Source organism: Pristiophorus japonicus, chromosome 8 (assembly GCF_044704955.1).
Source record: "Pristiophorus japonicus isolate sPriJap1 chromosome 8, sPriJap1.hap1, whole genome shotgun sequence".
Taxonomy (NCBI): Eukaryota; Metazoa; Chordata; class Chondrichthyes; family Pristiophoridae; genus Pristiophorus; species Pristiophorus japonicus.
The window spans coordinates 92,299,075-92,318,804 of record NC_091984.1 but is presented as its reverse complement, the minus strand read 5'-3'; the positions used below and the strand labels follow the sequence as shown (position 1 = coordinate 92,318,804).

Below are 19,730 nucleotides of genomic sequence, written 5' to 3'. Positions count from 1 at the left end.
TATTGTGCTCAAACTGACAGCTTCTGCTTCTGCCAGTTATATGGGAGGATAAGGAAGGAAAGTTAATGGACAAGAAATGGGCGGACACGTGGCAGATGAAATTTAACGCAGAAAAGTGCGAAGTGATACATTTTGGTAGGAAGAACGAGGAGAGGTAATGTAAACAAAAGGGTACAGTTCTAAAGGGGGTGCAGGAACAGAGAGACCTGGGGGTATACATGCGCAAATCATTGAAGATGGCAGAGCTGGTTGAGAAAGCAGTTAAAAACACAAACAGGATTCTGGGCTTCAAAAATAGAGGCATAGAATACAAAAGCAAGGAAGTTATGATGAACCTTTATAAAACACTGGTTTGGCCTCAACTGGAGTATTGTGTCCAAATCTGGGCACTGCACTTTAGGAAGGATGTGCAGGCCTTAGAGAGGGTTCAGAAAAGATTTACAAGAATGGTTCCAGGGATGAGGGACTTCAGTTACGTGGATAGATTGGAGAAACTGGGATTGTTCTCCTTAGAGCAGAGAAGGTTGAGAGGAGATTTGATAGAGGTTTTCAAAATCATGAAGGGTCTGGACATTAGACAAACTGTTCTCATTGGCGGAAGGATCGAGAACCAGAGGATACAGATTTAAGGTGATTGGCAGAAGAACCAAAGGTGACATGAGGGGAAACTTTTTTACACTGGTTAGGATCTGGAATTCACTGCCTGAAAGGGTGGTGGAGGCAGATTTAATTGTGGCTTTCTAAAGGGAATTAGAGAAGTACCTGAAGGAAATATTTTTTCAGGGTTACGGGGAAAGGGCGGGGGATTGGGACTAGCTGATGTTTTTTTGGGGTCTCGATGGGCTGAATGGCCTCCTTTTGCACTGTAACTATTCTATGATTCTAAGAAAGAGCAGGAGCAAAACAAAATGAGTCTAATTGAAGTGCGGAAGAACACAGGTACGCAAGCATCTATAGTGTTGATTCAGTCAAATGCAAATTTGATAGATTGCGTTCGGAAAATAATATTTTGAGATACAGGATACAGTAAGTGAGTACTTTGAGACATGGCATACGATAAGTATAAAATGGTTGGGAGGAACAGGTAATTTTGGACCTCTGGTTCCCAAAGCTTTCCACCATTGTGGGTTTTACTCTCCTCATGCCTGGGTCTGATGCAGACTAATTGCTATGATTAATCAACAACTCCATTATTATTACATCATGTAACTATCAGAATGGTAGAAGACCATCTGGATGGACATTGGTCTTTTTTCATGCAGTAATTCTTATGTTGCCCAGACTTCTCCCCTCACCCTGAGACCCCATTTGCAGCCCACTTTGGCTCGCTGTGTAAGAAGGCTAATACCAAAAAGCCCCCACCCAAGGTGGAGCCTGCCAGTGCCTTACTGGATACTGGTACCCTGTATATCTCAACTGATTCCAGTCTCCAGTTATATACAGCATCCCACGTGGGGTCCCATTCTAGGTAGTACCTGGTCCCATCCCTGCTAACATGGCTGGACTTATAAGGAGTGGATGGAGGCTCTGCTCTTTACAAAGTCAAGCAGCAAATCCCAAATGAGGTTGGGACGCTGCGTATCCAGAACCCCTGCCTTTTTCTGAGCTGTTCTGCTGAACTTCTGCCAGAATTATGGTTGGGAGAACGGCTGAGGAAATTCAGCTACAGTTTGTCTGCATTCGTACTTATCTGAGTAGAATTGCCTTTGGTTTTAACTCGATTTGTGAGGGTGGTGATCTGTCACATTATAATATATATAATTAAAAGATTATCAGAAGTAAAACTGTGCAGAAAATATATCATGGATCTCTCCTATGTTTTCATTTGTAAATCATGCTTTTATTAAGTCACCAGTAATAACAAAACGATTTGTTGTTCTTGTCTCTCACTTTTAGCAAAGGGGTTTCCAAATTACAGCCCATGGGCCACGAGCCCTGAGCCCCAGCAAATTGGGTCGTAGAAGCCCAGGCAACTTAGTTCTATTTGTGATTTTAGTTCTCACTTGCTGGTCTGTCCTGTTTGAATCTTTTGACCTGGAATTTTGAAAAGGCGATTTTTTTTTTTTAATGCTTATTGGTGCACAAATCCTAATCAGAGCACCAAGTTTTACTATCATCCCCAACATGAGATATTTGCAAATTAATGGGAACATTAGGGAGCCGAAATTGCTCACCGCTGGAAACGGGGCACACCTACCCCATTTCTTGTGTTTTTACTGGCGTGGTGGATATGGTAGACTCTTGAGCGAAATTCCGCTCTTTGGCTTTTTTTCCCCGGCGGACCGGAAGTCAGTCATAATAGGGGCGGAAGTGCGATGGTGAGCACTAGAGGGGCGGACGGATTGGCCGCCGCTGTCAGTCATCGGCATAGCGCTGATGACGTCTTCACAACACCGCGTCAAAACGGCTCTCCTTCATTTAAAGGGGAGAGCTTGCGCGATTCTTTAAATTCGGTCCACTGGGCCACCAGGGAGGGTGTCGGCCGGGCCAGCGGCCTGGCACCCAAGACGGGGTGCCAGGCTGCCTGTTGGCGGCCCAGTCGAACCCGAGGGCATAATTGTCGGCCCGACATGGCAAAGAAAACATGGCGGCTGCAGCAGTAGGTCCTCCCCTTTAATGGGAGCCGCACCGCCATTTTGCAAGGTCTAAGCCTCACTGCATCGACAGAAAAAAGCAACTTTTGGTACCGCACAGTGGCAGCAAGATTTGTTCAGTGGAATTTCACCATCGGGGCAGAACATCGACGGTGCGCACCCTTATGACGCACTTAGGATGGATCGGCAGCAGTGGGGGTGGGGTGGGTGGAGCGGGTCACCAACGGGAGCGGAATTTAAAAAATGGCGGCCATTACACAAAAGAATCGGCTGCCATTGCACTCCACAGCGGGCTGACGATTATTGGCAGTAACAGGCCTTAAGGGGAGGGGAATTTCTGCTCTAAGGTTTGATAGAATACACCTGGAACACACACAAAGACAAAAAGCTTTCAGTCTCTCACTTACAGGCAGATTCTGACACTGCCAAGCCCAATAATAAGCTCATGTCATAAAAAAAATTACATTTAAATAAAAAAAGAATTGATGATGAGAGGTAGCATATCATAAAAAACACAGTGATGTCAGACTGCATATGGTGTGAAAACTGAGAGACAGACTGCACTCAGTCAGAGAGACTGGATGGTCCCTCTGCTTTTCTTTTATTTCATACTCCCTCCCTCCCACCGACAAACAGGACACTGCAACTGACGTCAAAGTAACATTTTATTGTCTTATATTTCGGATGAGACGTTTAACTGAGGCCCCGTCTATCCTCTCGGGTGAATATAAAAGATCCCATGTCTCTCTTCGAAGATGAGATGGGGAGTTTTCACGGTGCCCTGGTCAACCAACATCACTAATAGATTATCTAATCATTTATCTCTACTGTTTGTGGGACCTTGCTGTGCATATTTTGACTGCCATGTTTCTCAACGTTATAACAATGACTGCACTTCAAAAGTACTTAATTGGCTGTGAAGTGCTTTGGGACATTGAGTTCTAAAAAGTGCTATATAAATGCAATGTCTTTCTTTATTTTTCCAGTATCTATGGTGAAACTTCAAACGCCTCATCAGTTAATCTCATTAACTCTTGGATTTGACATGGAATTCAATACCGACTGTTCATTTATCCTTTATTCCACCATCCGCTGCATAAATTGGCATGACTTGTTTTTGATTGGCCTTCAAGAAACAAAAAAAAATCTATTTGATTTTTCCTAATTTACCTGAACATTTTTTGTTTAGATTCTTGGAGGAGTGCAAAATATTGGACAAATAGTCGATTAGCATTTTCTACTGGCATTGCACCACTGTTTACACATATCTAACTTTTTCTTATGGTCAAAGAAGATGGGGAAATATTTTTATCTTTGTGTTTAAATCCCTTCATGGCCTCGCCCCTCCCTATCTCAGTAACCTCCTCCAGCCCTACAACCCTGTCCGTACTCTACATTCCCCTGACTCTGACTTCCTGTACATCCTCCTTCCCTTCGTCCGACCATTCAGAGTCGTGCCTTCAGCCATGCAGGCCCTACTCTCTAGAATTCCTTGAAACCACCCTGCCTTTCCACCTCCATCTCTTCCTCAAAGACCCTCCTTAAAATTCACCTCCTTGACCAAGCTTTTGACCCTTCCTGAAACTCTCCTTCTGTGACACAGCACCCGTTTTCGTTACACCTCTGTTAATCTAGAATGAACACTATTAAATGCAAGTTGCTGCTGTTGTAATTATTCCAATCATAGCTATCAAATTACTAAAATTAGTGTAACTGTAAAAAAATATTCGGAAGTGAAATTGAACTCTGTTGCACACGTGCAGTCTAATTAGTGGTCCTACTGCTGCAGGCTGCCACCAAAAAAATAATTTTAAAAAACTTGCTTTCATTTGGAGCCAGAGTGCTCCTCCTGACTCCATATTAAAACTGCAGGCCAATGCTGATCACATCTTGACTCACTTTCGGCCTGCTGAGACTTCACCCGCGACCAGCGAGCTGCCTCTGATTTAGCTGATTCATTTAGATGAGAATCCAATCTCTAGACCTTAGAGTCTGCCCTTCCTTACATAGTTAGTAAATGCACTGTCCAGTATGTCCCTCCCCCCCCCTCCCCCACCCCACACACACACATGATTGGATCCAGACTGACCCAGGTCTGTTGAATCAGCCATGATGGCAGTAGTACTGCTCCAATTATCCCCGCTGCCCTGGTCTAGGGCTAGGAAGAATCAGCAAAGGCACTTGGCTGTGATGCACATTCAGATAGATGGCTCATACTCGTTCTCTATGACAAATGACCCTTGAGCAGGTGGCACCTGGCGGCCATTCCCCAGCATACATTGGAGCCTTCAGGAGATGACCGGAAAGAGAAAGATAAATGAAAAACAAAAATAAAATTGAAAGCTTGACCCCACCTTTCTTAATGCCAATATATAAAACCAAATGAATTGTGCCAGGTGCCCTTATTATAACTGTGTTTGTTTTATCTCATTTGTGTATAGGTGCTGAGTTGCTGGAGGAACACCTTCGGGAAATTCGCAACATGCGTCAGCGCCTCGAGGAATCCATCCAAACGAATGACCGGCTCAGGGAGCAGCTCGAAGTGCGCCTGGCTGCTGCAGCCAAAGAAAATGGTAAGGCGCTCTCTGAATTCAGACATTTGAGAATATAGTTTGATTGATTGTGATTTTGATTGTAAACGGACCTACAGTAAGATGTTAGAGGAAAACCTGTGTCATATGGCAACAGAGGCTGGATATATCATGTGCTCCCACAGCACTGCCAGGGCTGCTCTTCACCAGCCAAATGGGTGGTACAAGTGCTTGCCCCTGGGATGACTCTCCCTGCCATGCATCCTCCCATTCTGAGGAGTAACACATAACCTCTACCTATTACATTTCCACAGCAATGCGGATGAGATTGGAGATTCAGCAGAGTGGGGCATTGAACTTGTGTCCTTTCACTGAAAGGCACCATGTGTTGATGCTCCAATACACTGCACCATGTTTAAGTGATTATAACCAAAGGAACCAGGCAGAACCAAATCTGGAGTACTGTCAACTGGAAGACCCAAATATAATTCCTAGTTTTGGTATTCAGGTTTCCTCTAGGAGATGGGTTTGCTGATTTCACCTGAGGGACAGGAAGGAAAATAGGTTGTGGGTTGACCAGAGGCTGGTGTTGATGGAGTTTGCCTGCGTACCAGACCTGTTTGCCTGTTGAAACAACCTTGTCCGGCATCCAGTCTTGGATGAGCCATAATTTCCTCGAACAAAATATTGGGAAGACTGAAGCCATCATCTTCAGTCCCCGCCACAAACTCCATACACTTGTCACTGACACCATCCACCTCCCTGTCCGTTGCCGTAGGCTACACTCGGCCATTCGCAACCAGTGTTCTGTTCGACTCTGAGCTTCCAATCTCGCCTATTGCCACCTGTTTCCGCCTTCAGAATATCACTCACTTCTGCCCCTACTTCCGCCTTTCTGTGGCTGAAACCTTCATCCATGCCGTTGTCAGCTCCTGACTCGTTACTTCAGTGCTGTCTTGGCGAGACTTCCATCATCCATTAACTTCAGCTCATCCAAAACTCTGCTGCCCTGTCCTAACATAGCCTGCACCGAGTCACACTCATCCGTTAACCCTGTCCTCGTTGACCTGTATTGGCTCCTGGTCCACCATCCCTCAAATTTAAAAATGTCACCCTCGTGTTTAAATTCTTCAACAGCTTCATGCTTCCTTATGTTTGTAATGTCCTCTATTCCTGCAATTGCACTGCCCACCAAATGCTCCATTCCTCTGATTAGGGGCTTATGTGCATTCCCCGTTTCCTTTGCCCTACCATTGGTGGCCATGCATTTATCAGCTATCTGCCAAGGCCCCAAGCTCTCAAATTCCTTCCATAAGCCCAGCCACCTTTTCACTCCCACCCCTCACCCCTCCTTGTTAAAGTCCTCCTTAAAACTCACCTCTTTGACAAAGCTTTTGTTCATTTCTTGTTCATTCTTTGGTTCACCGTCCATTTTTCCTTGTGCCTTTGTGAATTGCCTTTGGGAGTTTTTCTACATTAACATCGCTATGTATAAATAAATCATGTTATTGTTTTGCATTGGAAGCCCCTGTTCTTCCCCCATGAGCCTGGTGGAACAAATCTACAAGAAGTACTTATATCTGTATAATTAGAATATTCCATCATAAACAAATATGCAAAGCGATAGACATGTCTACAAGTTTGACAGGTAGCTGTTCATTCAATACTTTACTACGTCAGACACTGATGGACTGGAGTCCTTGATGAGCATTTTTCAGTCCTGTCATTTTTGCGTCTGATTTGGTCCCTCTTATTTTCTTGTAGCTATTGCTCCCACTAATATCTACATCCAGGGACTGGAAACAATGACCCAACTATCAGAGGAGAACCGAATGCTGAGGGATGAGATCCTGACTCTCCAGAACCGGCTCACTCAAGTGCCCAGAGGTGAGACACTGACTAAGGGCTAAATTCTCTCTTTTAAGGAAAAATGAAGAGTTCCTGCATTTCACTGTAATTAGCAAGCCACCACTGAAGTTGCATTCTCAGAAACTGTGCTTTTCAAATTCGCCTGTTCCCACGGTTCGATTGATGAATCATTAATTTAAACGGACAATCCCGTTTTTATTGGATGAAATTTCACCTCCAGTGTTACATAATGAACAATACGGATGTTGGTAACACACTGCTAACTAAGTTATAGAAGGTTGAAAAGAAAGTTTTTCCACTCTTTTTCCTCCTGACTGCAAACCACCTAGCTGAGGAGCTCCTCGGGCGCTGCTTCATTGGGTGGGGGGGTGCGGAGGGGGGATGACGGCCGAACCGCTGCCTGGACGGATACGGGAGAGGACTGTCCCGAGGAGGAACGTGCTCCGAGCAATAAGCCCTCTGCCACCACTGTTCCTGGTTACCAGCTCCAGGGCCTCTCCATCCCTTCCATGTTGTATCTTACAAAAACTTGGTGCCAACTATGTTCTAAGTGCTTAGTAGGCTTTTTGCTGCTGGTGAATCTCCCTCATGTCTCCCACAACAGCCAAACAAGCACACACTACAGCCACACACGCTTTCAGTCCCTCTCGGCTCCCTCTCTCTCTGTCTCCTCTTCTGCGCATGTCATGATGACCCTTGACCTCCTGAATCGCGGGAATCAAGCGTTGCAATGCCGTTGCTAAGGACGGCGACACTTTACGGCAGAAGGTCAGCGAGATTTAACGCTACTGCCCATTTCATATCGCTTGTGGTAACGCCCAATTTCAAAAATGAAGACTAGGTACTTTGAGACTGGGCGAGAAACCGGCGATCTAAAAACCCATTGTTACCGCCCACACTGGAAATAATGCCCATTTTTGGGCGATATGCACAAAAGTGTAACATCCCAATGTTGGGGAAGTCCAGAACCAGGGGTCTCAGTCTAAGGATAAGGGGTAAGCCATTTAGGACCGAGATGAGGAGAAACTTCTTCACCCAGAGAGTGGTGAACCTGTGGAATTATCTACCACAGAAAGTTGTTGAGGCCAATTCACTAAATATATTCAAAAAGGAGTTAGATGTAGTCCTTACTAGTAGGGGGATCAAGGGGTATGGCGAGAAAGCAGGAATGGGGTACTGAAGTTGCATGTTCAGCCATGGACTCATTAAATGGCGGTGCAGGCTCGAAGGGCCGAATGGCCTACTCCTGCGCCTATTTTCTATGTTTCTATCTAGCCCCTGAAATCTACTTTGATTTGGTTTAAGCATTTAAAAGAGAAGTGGGCAGATTCCCAGTTTCATTAGTCAATGAAGGACACAGATTTGGTGCCAAAGAAGGAGAAGTAATAATGGTCAGAGTAAGTCCTGTACGTGGTCCTAAATAATAGGATAACTTGGATGGTGGGAGATGGGCTTTTTCTTATTAACCTGTTCCTTCAGGCTTTACTTTCATACTATTACTCACTAATCTCAAGTCCTGCTGAATTTAATGGCCCCTTCACATTGACGTGCTGTTGCTGGTAGCTCCCTAATCTCAGTGGTAGTGCTGTAATGTAAGTGAGGTGAGGCTACTTCTGCCAAATGTGCAGAAAACTACCTCAAGAAGTGTTGCTTGACTGCTCTTTCAGAGGCAGCAGTGCCAGTGATGGCAAACACCAACTTCGCTAACCCTTGGGGAATCCCAACATCTTTTAACTTTTGGGTTGTGTCAGCTGCCTGAGACACGCGTAGAGGGAGCTGTGCCCCTAGCTGGTGCCTTGGTGCGAGAGGCTGAGCAACTTCTAAATAAGCTGCTTAAAGTGCCAATGAATGCTGACCAGCACTGTGTACATAACACTAATCATAGAATCAACAGTATACATCATTTGGGCTACTAGCAAAATTGAGCACTTTAATAGGATGCCACTGTATATATGTGGCCCTCTGCCTCTCCACCTCATTCTCTTCCTTTAAGACTCTCCTTAAAGCCTACCTCTTTGGCTAAGCTTTTGGATACACTTCCTAATCCCTCCTCCTTTGGCTCAGCATCCATTTTTCTTAAGCCTCGTGACGTGTGTTGGAACGTTTTTCTATGTTATTCTATCAATGCAAGTTATTTTTGTTTTTCGATAAAAATAACATTTACATTTTTAACTTTATAGAAAAATTTGACAAACAATACATTGTTTTTTGAAACATTTCCAACAAGGGAAAATAACATTTGTTTTGTTTTATTTTAATTCCATAGAACAGGCCAAAGAAGTGGAACAACTGAGGGAGAGCCTGTTAACAACCAGGGCCAGATATAAGCTCTTGGAGACAGAGCTGGATCAGTGGAGGGCAGAGAACAATAGGTTGCAGGCCGAAGTCAGGGACAGACAGGAGGAAGCACTACAGCTGAGGGAAGAGCAGCAATGCAGCCAAAACAAAAGCAATAGGTGCTAAGACTGATTTTCTATTTTTCAGATTTATCCATAGACCAGTAATGCCCATTCTGCTTGCCAAGAGGCTGCATTACATGGTGCTGGTGTAACCCCACCAGCTATATGAATTGCTTAGTAAATAATTACTGACCATGTCATAGTCAATACAACATGTCCTGTGCATTGTCTGATTTGAGCTGCACTGTTTCTGAGGGAATTGGATGTTGCAGATAGAAGGCTGTTGTTTTTTCTACGGGATATGGGTTTGAATTCAGTACTGACTATCGGGTGTATGAAGTTTCTTCCTGCAAACTGTAAGGGTCCGAAGTGAAATGAGTTTGGACAGCCTCAGTCCAATTCTTAGTGGATATAAGTCCACAGTACAGAATTGCCACCAAATTGGTAAATTCATTGGGAGTGAAGATAACAATAGCCGGTGTGTGGAATAGAAATTGTACTTTGGCTTCCGAGATTGAAGTTAAAGCTCATTGCTAGAGAATAAGGAGAGCTTTACTCTACATCTAACCTCTGCCTCACCTGGTTGGTACCTTTGAGTGTTAGTTGTGGTAAGAGAGCAATGCACATTATTTTGTTACATACCACATGCTGGTATCCCAAGGATGGGGTACATCATTCAAAGCCAAATGGTAGCATAACATCTGCATTAATTAAACCATCTGATAAGGGTAGTGACCCTATGATATTTCCCTCATCGACAAATTGAGCTAGTCACTCTTTTAGGAATGACATTCCTTGAAGATCCCGCTGAGACAGATTAACTTTGCAACTTCTTTATGAGCAATGCAGGCGAGATTTCCTCTGTGTGCTTTGAACAAAATCATAAACCCATTTTTAAAACACATTTACAATTTTGCTGCAGATAAGACACAGAGGAAATCTTCCTCCAAGATGTGAACACTTCATAGACCTGTGCTAACTCTCATTAATTCTCTCTATTCTGACATGTTTGCTTTGTCCATCTGCCCAGGCTGTTACAGGAGATGACTATGCTCCAACAGCAGTTAAATGAAAGCCACCAGCTACGCCATTCTCTCCAGACTGAGATTCAAGTGTTTGAGAGGCTGTATGGGAAAAAGAAACCTTTCCCAGGTAGGAACTACACCATCTCACCGGCATGGAAGGCTCTGCCCAGATTTTTCATTCCTTCAGTTCCAGTTGTGTTGTAAACTATTCTGAAAAACATATAATGGCAGATAATTCTAGATTCCTGAATTAACAGATCGGAATTAGGCACTGTATTTCAGATATTGTGGGGTAGATTTCTGAATTAGTACCAGGATTGAGATCTGAATTAGGCACTGTATCTCGGACACTATGGGGTAGAGATTTGCCTTGAGCAGAAGTGCTAAGCTGGCGGTAACACATTGGCCACTTGTTACACGCCCTGCTTCATATTTCATTCTGTTGATGTCAATGGAACTGAATATCGGGCGGAAAGTATAATTGGAGATAGATAAGATACCACCCGTCTGCCGCTCCTATCCAAGGCAAGTTTCTACCCCTTTGTTTTGTGTTGCCACTGGGTTTATTTCGTGTACTTGTGCCAATATACGAGAGAAGAAGTTCAAACTTAAACTGATATACTTTAGTGTCCTGATAATATGCTCCCTGTGCATGATGTCAGACTTGGCTAAGGCAATCTGAGGCCAAAGTTAGGATATATTAAGAGATCTGCGGTTACTGTGATCGTCATCAGCAACTTCCTTTTTAGAGAAGCCATGTTCAGCTTCTTGCATTGCCGACCTAGAATTACACTCAACAAATCAAACTGAACAAACATATGGAAAATGGGAAAAGACCAATTAGTCCATCAAACCTGTTCCATATATTTCAGGCTACGCAACTAAAATATTTCATTGCAAGATACAAATTTATACAAAAACAAGTTAAATCAACAGAACAAGTACTTTCACTGGCACTATACGTTGTTTCTGAGACCAAAATAACAAGTGTTTCAGCATTCTTAGAATCCTTTTTTCAAAGTCCTTACACTCAATCTTGGAACAATGTATTGTAACTTCGGAGTCTGTCTCACTATGGTGACTTGGGTTAAATGGTTGAAACAAGTGAACTCAAAATATAGTGAAAGCTGCAGTAATTATATCTGCAGCAAAAGCCTCTGACACCCCATGAACAAAAGCAGACTTGTCATAATAATCAAGCATCTTTCCAGGAAACAAAATTCATAGGGCCCAAGTTTCCACAGGATAAAAAAACGGGCGCCCCTCCGAGCTGGTCGCCCGTTTTTCGCGCCTAAAACGGCGCCTAAAAAAAACCTTGCGATTCTGGAGCGTTCTGCAGCTCCTTGTCTGCCTGGCGTGACGCCCAGGGGGGCGGAGCCTACACTCGCACCGATTTTGTAAGTGGGAGGGGGCGGGTACTATTTAAATTAGTTTTTTTCCTGCCGGCAACGCTGCGCGTGCACGTCGGAGCGTTCACGCATGCTCAGTGTGAAAAAAACATTGGCACTTAGCCATTTTTGTAGTTCTTTGTAGCTGTTTAATTTTTGAACATTTTTTTAATAAAAGCACATTAGCACTTGCAGCCTTCTCACTGTTTCTCCCCCCCCCCCGCTGGAAGAACGGGCGCCTCCTACCCCCCCCCCCCCCCCCCCGGCAGGAAGAACGGGCGCCTCCCCCGCGGGAAAGAACGGGCGCCTCCCCCGCGGGAAAGAACAGGCGCCTCCTACCCCCCCCCCCCACAGGAAAGAACGGGCGCCTCCTCTTCCCTACCGCCCCCCCGCGGGAAGAACGGGCGCCTCCTTACCCTACCCCCCCCCCCCCCCCCCCCCGCAGGAAGAACGGGCGCCTCCTCCCCCCCCGCGGGAAGAACGGGCGCCTCCTACCCCCCCCGCGGGAAGAACGGGCGCTCCCCCCGCGGGAAAGAACAGGCGCCTCCTCTCCTCTCCCCTCTTTCCCCCCCCCCCCCCCCGCAGGAAAGAACGGGCGCCTCTTTTCCCCCCCCCGCGCGGGAAGAACGGGCCCCCCCTCTTCCCCCCCCCCGCGGGAATGAACGGGCGCCTCCTCCCCCTCCCCCCCCTGCGGGAAGAACGGGCGCCTCAGGCTGACTGCAGCATTCTCCGTGCCTGAAGCACTTTCACACAGGTAGGAAGATGGTTTATTTAATCTTTTCTTTGCTTATAAATGTTTATTCAGGTTGGATTTATTTGTATAATATTTGTAGAAGTATAAATAAGGATTTATTATAGAATTTAATGACTTCCCTTCCCCCCCCCCTCCCCTCCCCCCCCACCTCGTTCTGGACGCCTAATTTGTAACCTGCGCCTGATTTTTTAATGTGTAGAACAGGTTTTTTCAGTTCTACAAAAATCTTCACTGGCTCCATTCTAACTTAGTTTGGAGTACGTTTTCACTGTGGAAACTTTGAAATCAGGCGTCAGTGGCCGGACACGCCCCCTTTTGAAGAAAAAATTCTGTTCCAAAGTAGAACTGTTCTACCTGACTAGAACTGCAGAAAAAAAAATGTGGAGAATTGCGATTTCTAAGATAGTCCGTTCTCCACCAGTTGCTCCTAAAAATCAGGCGCAAATCATGTGGAAACTTGGGCCCATTATTTCTATCACCCCGAATGGATGAGAAGTGAAAAACAATTCTGTTTGCTATCACAAGTTGTTAATGATGTCAGACTTGAGATAAAGCCCATTCAAATTTTACATCTGAGCAGGCTATGCCTCTTTTTGAAACTATATGCATCAGCAAACCATTGTACGTCATCAAATGCCACAGAGACGAGAGAGAATTTCTGTGTCATTAACATGTCATGATTTCAGCCAGAACTATGGGGTTGAAAATCCACGGCCGGCAATGGTGTAGATTTAGCTGGTGGTAAATAGTGCCGATCCCACCAGAATTTGCAGGGTCAGTCAGAGGACAACTCATTTTTATTGGGCCAGTTGGTACACGCACCACACATGCATCTCAGTTGTCCTACTGCCCCATGTTGTTAACTCGTGGGGGTGGCTATGCCCCCACCCCTAGAGACTTTATTCTGCACCTCTTTCAGCCACTTTTCTAAGATAACCAATGCTATTTTTTTTTCCAAAAAGCAAATTTTACCATCTTCAGGGATCCAGATTGTGAGACCCACTTTCGACATCTAGAGGCAGGAACTCATCAGTTTTTCACTGTGTCCCTTAAGTGCTTGGGAGCAGGAACCCTCTGCATAGAGAGTTCCCATCCCCAGCCCCGCCCCACCCCACCTGCTCCAACATGGCTGACTTTGTAAAGGGCAGTCCTACGCTCCGTGCTTTATGTGGCCAAGCGGAATTTCCTAAATTAGATTAGGACCCGGTGTATTTGTTATGTCCTTGGATGCTCTAATAATGACTCCATGAGGCAATGTGTTGTACTTGAACTGTAGTGACCTTAGTCCTTTATTTGTTAATTCCAGAGTGAGGATCACTCCTGGTGGCCTGCCTTTTATACTAGGCCAGGCACACCTGTACAGGTAACCTACAAGTCTCCCACTGCTGTGCACTCTGGTGGCACATCTTGTGATAGTACCAACAGTAGCCATGTAGGATACATGACAGTATTCACATCCCAGCCCATTTTCGATCCATTCCACTGGATTCCTGCTAGAGTTACGATGGTAGCCTGGCTGAATGGCAGAGGGAGTTCAGTCCCAATATATCCATTCTGCCTACAGACTTTTAACATGTGGGAGATGGCAGGGCGAGAGGGCGGCGGGGGTGATGTGGAGCGTTACAGAGACACTCGACACAGTAAAAGCTGTTTAATAATACATGTACGGGAGAGGAATCTCGGTGTCTGAGACTCCCCAGCGCCTCCAGTCTCTCTCTCCCCCCGATTGCTATTGGTCAGCGATTATTATACATTCTAGCAGGTAGGAGTGTACATTCCAGCAGGTAGGCATGTAACAGTCTCAGTACTTTACCATTACATTACTCATACACCTTGTGTTCATACCGCGTGACAACTCCTGCACACCGCAACTGGCCTCTCCAGTCATTTTCTTACATCTTGTTATTGTACAAAAGCGAGATGTATGTGCAACGGTCAAAGTTTCCTAATTCCTCATTTTGCAACAGATGGCTTAACGGTTCCAAACTGTTTCAGCCATGCAAGCTGATTCTGTAAAAGCTTGTTACTATTAATCCTCTAGATGCCAAATTTTCCCCTTACAGGGGGTGACCAGAGCAGAAGCTGAAGATTGGGCACAGAGGTGGCATGTGTGGGCAAGAGCAGTGCAGAACATGAACTTGAGAGGGAAGAGCAGGAGCTGAATATGGGAGCAGAGCAGAGAGGGGAGCATGGGCTATTTTAGGAAATTATTCCTGCAGAAGTAAGATGTATTTTTTAATATCTGTTTTACTTATTGGTAGATATGAAAACTGCACAATGTATATGGTTCACTTAATAAGCAGAACCTTGCAGGAGAAAACACAGCCTGCCCTGCTTTTTCTTTTAAATTAAAACTTAATCATCCCGTGTTTTACACAACCCACCCACTCTCACTAAATCACATACACACACAACACGACAGAGAAAGAGCTACAGGAACAAGATGAGAACACTGAAGGCACACACATGAACAGAGAGAGAGGAAACACTAGATACACACAGACAAAATCCTAGACAGATACAGGGACATAGTGAACCAGAGACATGCAGAAAGAGACACAAAACACCACAGCTACAGGAATAGAGCGAAAACCATGGATAGACACAGGCCAGAAAGGGGTTTGATCGTTTGCTGTGAAGAATCAAGTTGTTGCAAGAGGGTGTTTCACATGAAGGCAAATCACGAAACATTAAAATTACATTAATTTGGTCCAGAATGTCTCGATTTAGCTCTGGAAAAATTAGGTAAACCCACTCTTGATCAATTACGGAAGAGTCTAAAGCCGAGGCTGCTTGGCATTGTAAATACCAGATGAAGAGAAATAAATGAGGAAAATCAGGGGTATATCACAATTTTAAAAAGTAATTTTTTTCCCTCTCAGTTTACCCTGGAACTGTTCAGCACCATGGTGGTGGGCCCTGCGCCTTCGACATCAGTGACTTCCTGACGGAAATCAGAGGCCTTCGGATTCAGTTGGAGCACAGTATCCATACCAATGGCTGCCTACAGAAACAGCTGAAGGAACAGATGGATGAACATCGTCCAGCCAGCCTCAATATCAACCATTTGACCTCGTCATCCAGTGAACCCACCAACAGTAAACAACTGTTCCAGGGTGAGACAACTAGGAATTCAGTGGATAAGTAGAGAGATTAAAGTGAATTCACTGAGAAGTAGCTTGGTGGCCTAATTGTTCGAACAATGAAAGTGTAGAGTATGGCGGTAAAGAGGCAGAGTACAAAGCTTCCATTTCCAGGAACCCTTTAGATTGGGTGTGTAGTGTGATCATTTTCTCTTACTTTTATAATTCTCCTCAGCTGCTAATTGAAATGCAAAATATTGAAGCAGTGTACTCTTAACTCAGTTCCACTCCAAGGAACTCTGGGTACACTGAGAAATGCAATTCTGAATTTAGTACCCTTATCGTATTTGGGAAAAATCGTGAAAAGAATTGTAGCTTTTCAATTGGTCTTAATATTCACAAAGACATATTTTGGACCTTAATTTGTTTGCAGATGGAGAGAAATGCTAGACAAGCTATGCTTCATTTATATCAGGACAAGACCCACAATAGAAACATAGAAACATAGAAAATAGGTGCAGGAGCAGGCCATTCAGCCACCGCCATTCAATGAGTTCATGGCTGAACATGAAACTTCAGTACCCCCTTCCTGCTTTCTCGCCATAACCCTTGATTCCCCCGAGTAGTAAGGACTTCATCTAACTCCCTTTTGAATATATTTAGTGAATTGGCCTCAACTACTTTCTGTGGTAGAGAATTCCACAGGTTCACCACTCCCTGGGTGAAGAAGTTTCTCCTCATCTCGGTCCTAAATGGCTTACCCCTTATCCTCAGACTGTGACCCCTGGTTCTGGACTTCCCCAACATTGGGAACATTCTTCCTGCATCTAACCTGTCTAAACCCGTCAGAATTTTAAACGTTTCCATGAAGTCCCCTCTCATTCTTCTGAACTCCAGTGAATACAAGCCCAGTTGATCCAGTCTTTCTTGATAGGTCAGTCCCGCCATCCCGGGAATCAGTCTGGTGAATCTTCGCTGCACTCCTTCAATAGCAAGAATGTCCTTCCTCAAGTTAGGAGACCAAAACTGTACACAATACTCCAGGTGTGGCCTCACCAAGGCCCTGTACAACTGTAGCAACACCTCCCTGCCCCTGTATTCAAATCCCCTCGCTATGAAGGCCAACATTCCATTTGCTTTCTTAACCGCCTGCTGTACCTGCATGCTAACCTTCAATGACTGATGTACCATGACACCCAGGTCTCGTTGCACCTTCCCTTTTCCTAATCTGTCACCATTCAGATAATAGTCTGTCTCTCTGTTTTTACCACCAAAGTGGACAACCTCACATTTATCCACATTATACTTCATCTGCCATGCATTTGCCCACTCACCTAATCTATCCAAGTCACTCTGCAGCCTAATAGCATCCTCCTCGCAGCTCACACTGCCACCCAACTTAGTGTCATCCGCAAATTTGGAGATACTGCATTTAATCCCCGCGTCTAAATCATTAATGTACAATGTAAACAGCTGGGGCCCCAGCACAGAACCTTGCGGCACCCCACTAGTCACTGCCTGCCATTCTGAAAAGTACCCGTTTACTCCTACTCTTTGCTTCCTGTCTGACAACCAGTTCTCAATCCACATCAGCACACTACCCCCAATCCCATGTGCTTTAACTTTGCACATTAATCTCTTGTGTGGGACCTTGTCGAAAGCCTTCTGAAAGTCCAAATATACCACATCAACTGGTTCTCCTTTGTCCACTTTACTGGAAACATCCTCAAAAAATTCCAGAAGATTTGTCAAGCATGATTTCCCTTTCACAAATCCATGCTGACTTGGACCTATCATGTCACCATTTTCCAGATGCACTGCTATGACATCCTTAATAATTGATTCCATCATTTTACCCACTACTGAGGTCAGGCTGACCGGTCTATAATTCCCTGTTTTCTCTCTCCCTCCTTTTTTAAAAAGTGGGGTTACATTGGCTACCCTCCACTCCATAGGAACTGATCCAGAGTCAATGGAATGTTGGAAAATGACTGTCAATGCATCCGCTATTTCCAAGGCCACCTCCTTAAGTACTCTGGGATGCAGTCCATCAGGCCCTGGGGATTTATCGGCCTTCAATCCCATCAATTTCCCCAACACAATTTCCCGACTAATAAAGATTTCCCTCAGTTCAATGGCATATTTTACCATGATTTATCATCATGTTATATCCGTATATCTGAAAATCTTGCATCTGGTGTTCACCTATCACACTTGAATTGCTTTAAAGTGTTGTAGGTATTTAAAAGGGACAAAGAATAGCAATCGTTTCATGCTAGATTCCTCTGAATGGGAGATAAAAGTTTACCAGCAAACTTCCTTCACCAACAGCAATTAACCTGTAATTGACCTAAAGACATTGTAAGCATAAAGGGTCAGGACAAGTTTAACAATTTAATTCAAATTTGAAACTTAAAATATGGAATAATATTTGTTTCCTAGAGTTTCTATTTCTCCCTCCAACCATCAAATTGCTTTGTCCAAGTTTGACTTGTCCTCCGTGTGATATTAAAGTATGGAGGTATCCCAATGGACTCAACGAAGTAGCGAATAACTCCACATCTGGATCTGTCAAGTGGAAAGAGACTTTGACTTGTTGCCGTGTAACATCCTATCTGGGGACGCTGTGTGATAACTTAGAAGTCACAATGTAACTTAACTAATTAAATCTTTGCTTCTGAGTTTCTAACCAGATAGTCGTGGGTTTATGACCTTCAGTTGGAATAAGGTTATTTTTTCTGCTGACATTGGTATGTCTAATGACAAAGTTACTCAGCTCAAAATAGAGAAAGGTTTGCATTGCCAATGATGCCTATGCTATGTAAGCTTGTCTCATGTCAATTGGTCAGAGAGAAACTGATAGTAAGAACAAAAGCTAGCCTTCCCACCTGAAGCAAGTAACATGGGAGTCGGGAGCCTCAGGTACAAAGATGGGGGACAAAAAGAGGTTTCTAAAATAACTCTCCATTTTCCCCATTCTATTAATCACTCAGCATCCATGATATTCAGCCAGGAAGATGAGATAAGTGACCTCAGGCTGTTCCATAACTGGAATCAATGTTTCACCATGAATAGCTATAAGGGGGTGAGATTCAAGTTGAACAGTTTGAACAGTGCTCATTTTCATCTCAAACAAGATTTTAAGTAGCAGTCTGACCAAGAACCAAACTCACCAAATCAAGATTGGGTGAGTTTACCTGGCAGGATTCTGTGTTTTCTGCTTCATAGTCAAGTACTCAACACTTTGACCTATAAAACACCCATTAATGAACACACATGTTGTCATCACTTTTTACAAGATAATGTAACATAAGATACACTGTCTCGTCATGTTCAAACAGTTCCAGAAAGCATGAGCTAGTTCTGGTGTTAGAAACTACGATAAGTTGATTCCAGGCCATGAATCATTTCTATTTATGTTAATTTGCATTGAAGCAGAAGGTTTATCTCATTACTTTTTAGCCACGGATAACATTTGATCATGGCACCGTGGCTGGCTCTGTTGCACAGGAGGGCAGGAAAAAGAGTGGGAGAGCGATAGTGATAGGGGATTCAATTGTTAGGGAAATAGATAGATGTTTCTGCGGCCGCAACCGAGACTCCAGGATAGTATGTTGCCTCCCTGGTGCAAAGGTCAAGGATGTCTCGGAGCGGGTGCAGGACATTCTAAAAAGGGAGGGAGAACAGCCAGTTGTAGTGGTGCACATTGGTACCAATGACATAGGTAAAAAAAGAGATGAGGTCCTACGAAACGAATTTAAGGAACTAGGAGCTAAATTAAAAAGTAGGACCTCAAAAGTAGTAATCTCGGGATTGCTACCAGTACCACGTGCTAGTCAGAGTAGGAATCGCAGGATAGCGCAGATGTATACGTGGCTTGAGCAGTGGTGCAGCAGGGAGGGATTCAAATTCCTGGGGCATTGGAACCGGTTCTGGGGGAGGTGGGACCAGTACAAACCGGACGGTCTGCACCTGGGCAGGACTGGAACCAATGTCCGAGGGGGAGTGTTTGCTGGTGCTGTTGGGGAGGAGTTAAACTAATATGGCAGGGGAATGGGAACCAATGGAGGGAGACAGAGGGAAACAA

General features: G+C 44.6%; 1 protein-coding gene across 9 annotated transcripts in view; it reads left to right on the top strand.

Annotated features, from left to right (window-relative positions):
- The window catches only part of pde4dip (phosphodiesterase 4D interacting protein), a 310,412-nt gene that overhangs the window by 262,342 nt on the left and 28,340 nt on the right, over positions 1-19,730 (top strand). For all 9 annotated transcript variants that reach the window (XM_070887097.1, XM_070887096.1, XM_070887095.1 and 6 more), the window contains 5 exons: positions 5,036-5,167; positions 6,890-7,012; positions 9,261-9,450; positions 10,424-10,545; positions 15,443-15,676. In XM_070887097.1, coding sequence (XP_070743198.1) covers positions 5,036-5,167; positions 6,890-7,012; positions 9,261-9,450; positions 10,424-10,545; positions 15,443-15,676 — 801 coding nt within the window. The remainder of the gene's footprint in view (positions 1-5,035; positions 5,168-6,889; positions 7,013-9,260; positions 9,451-10,423; positions 10,546-15,442; positions 15,677-19,730) is intronic.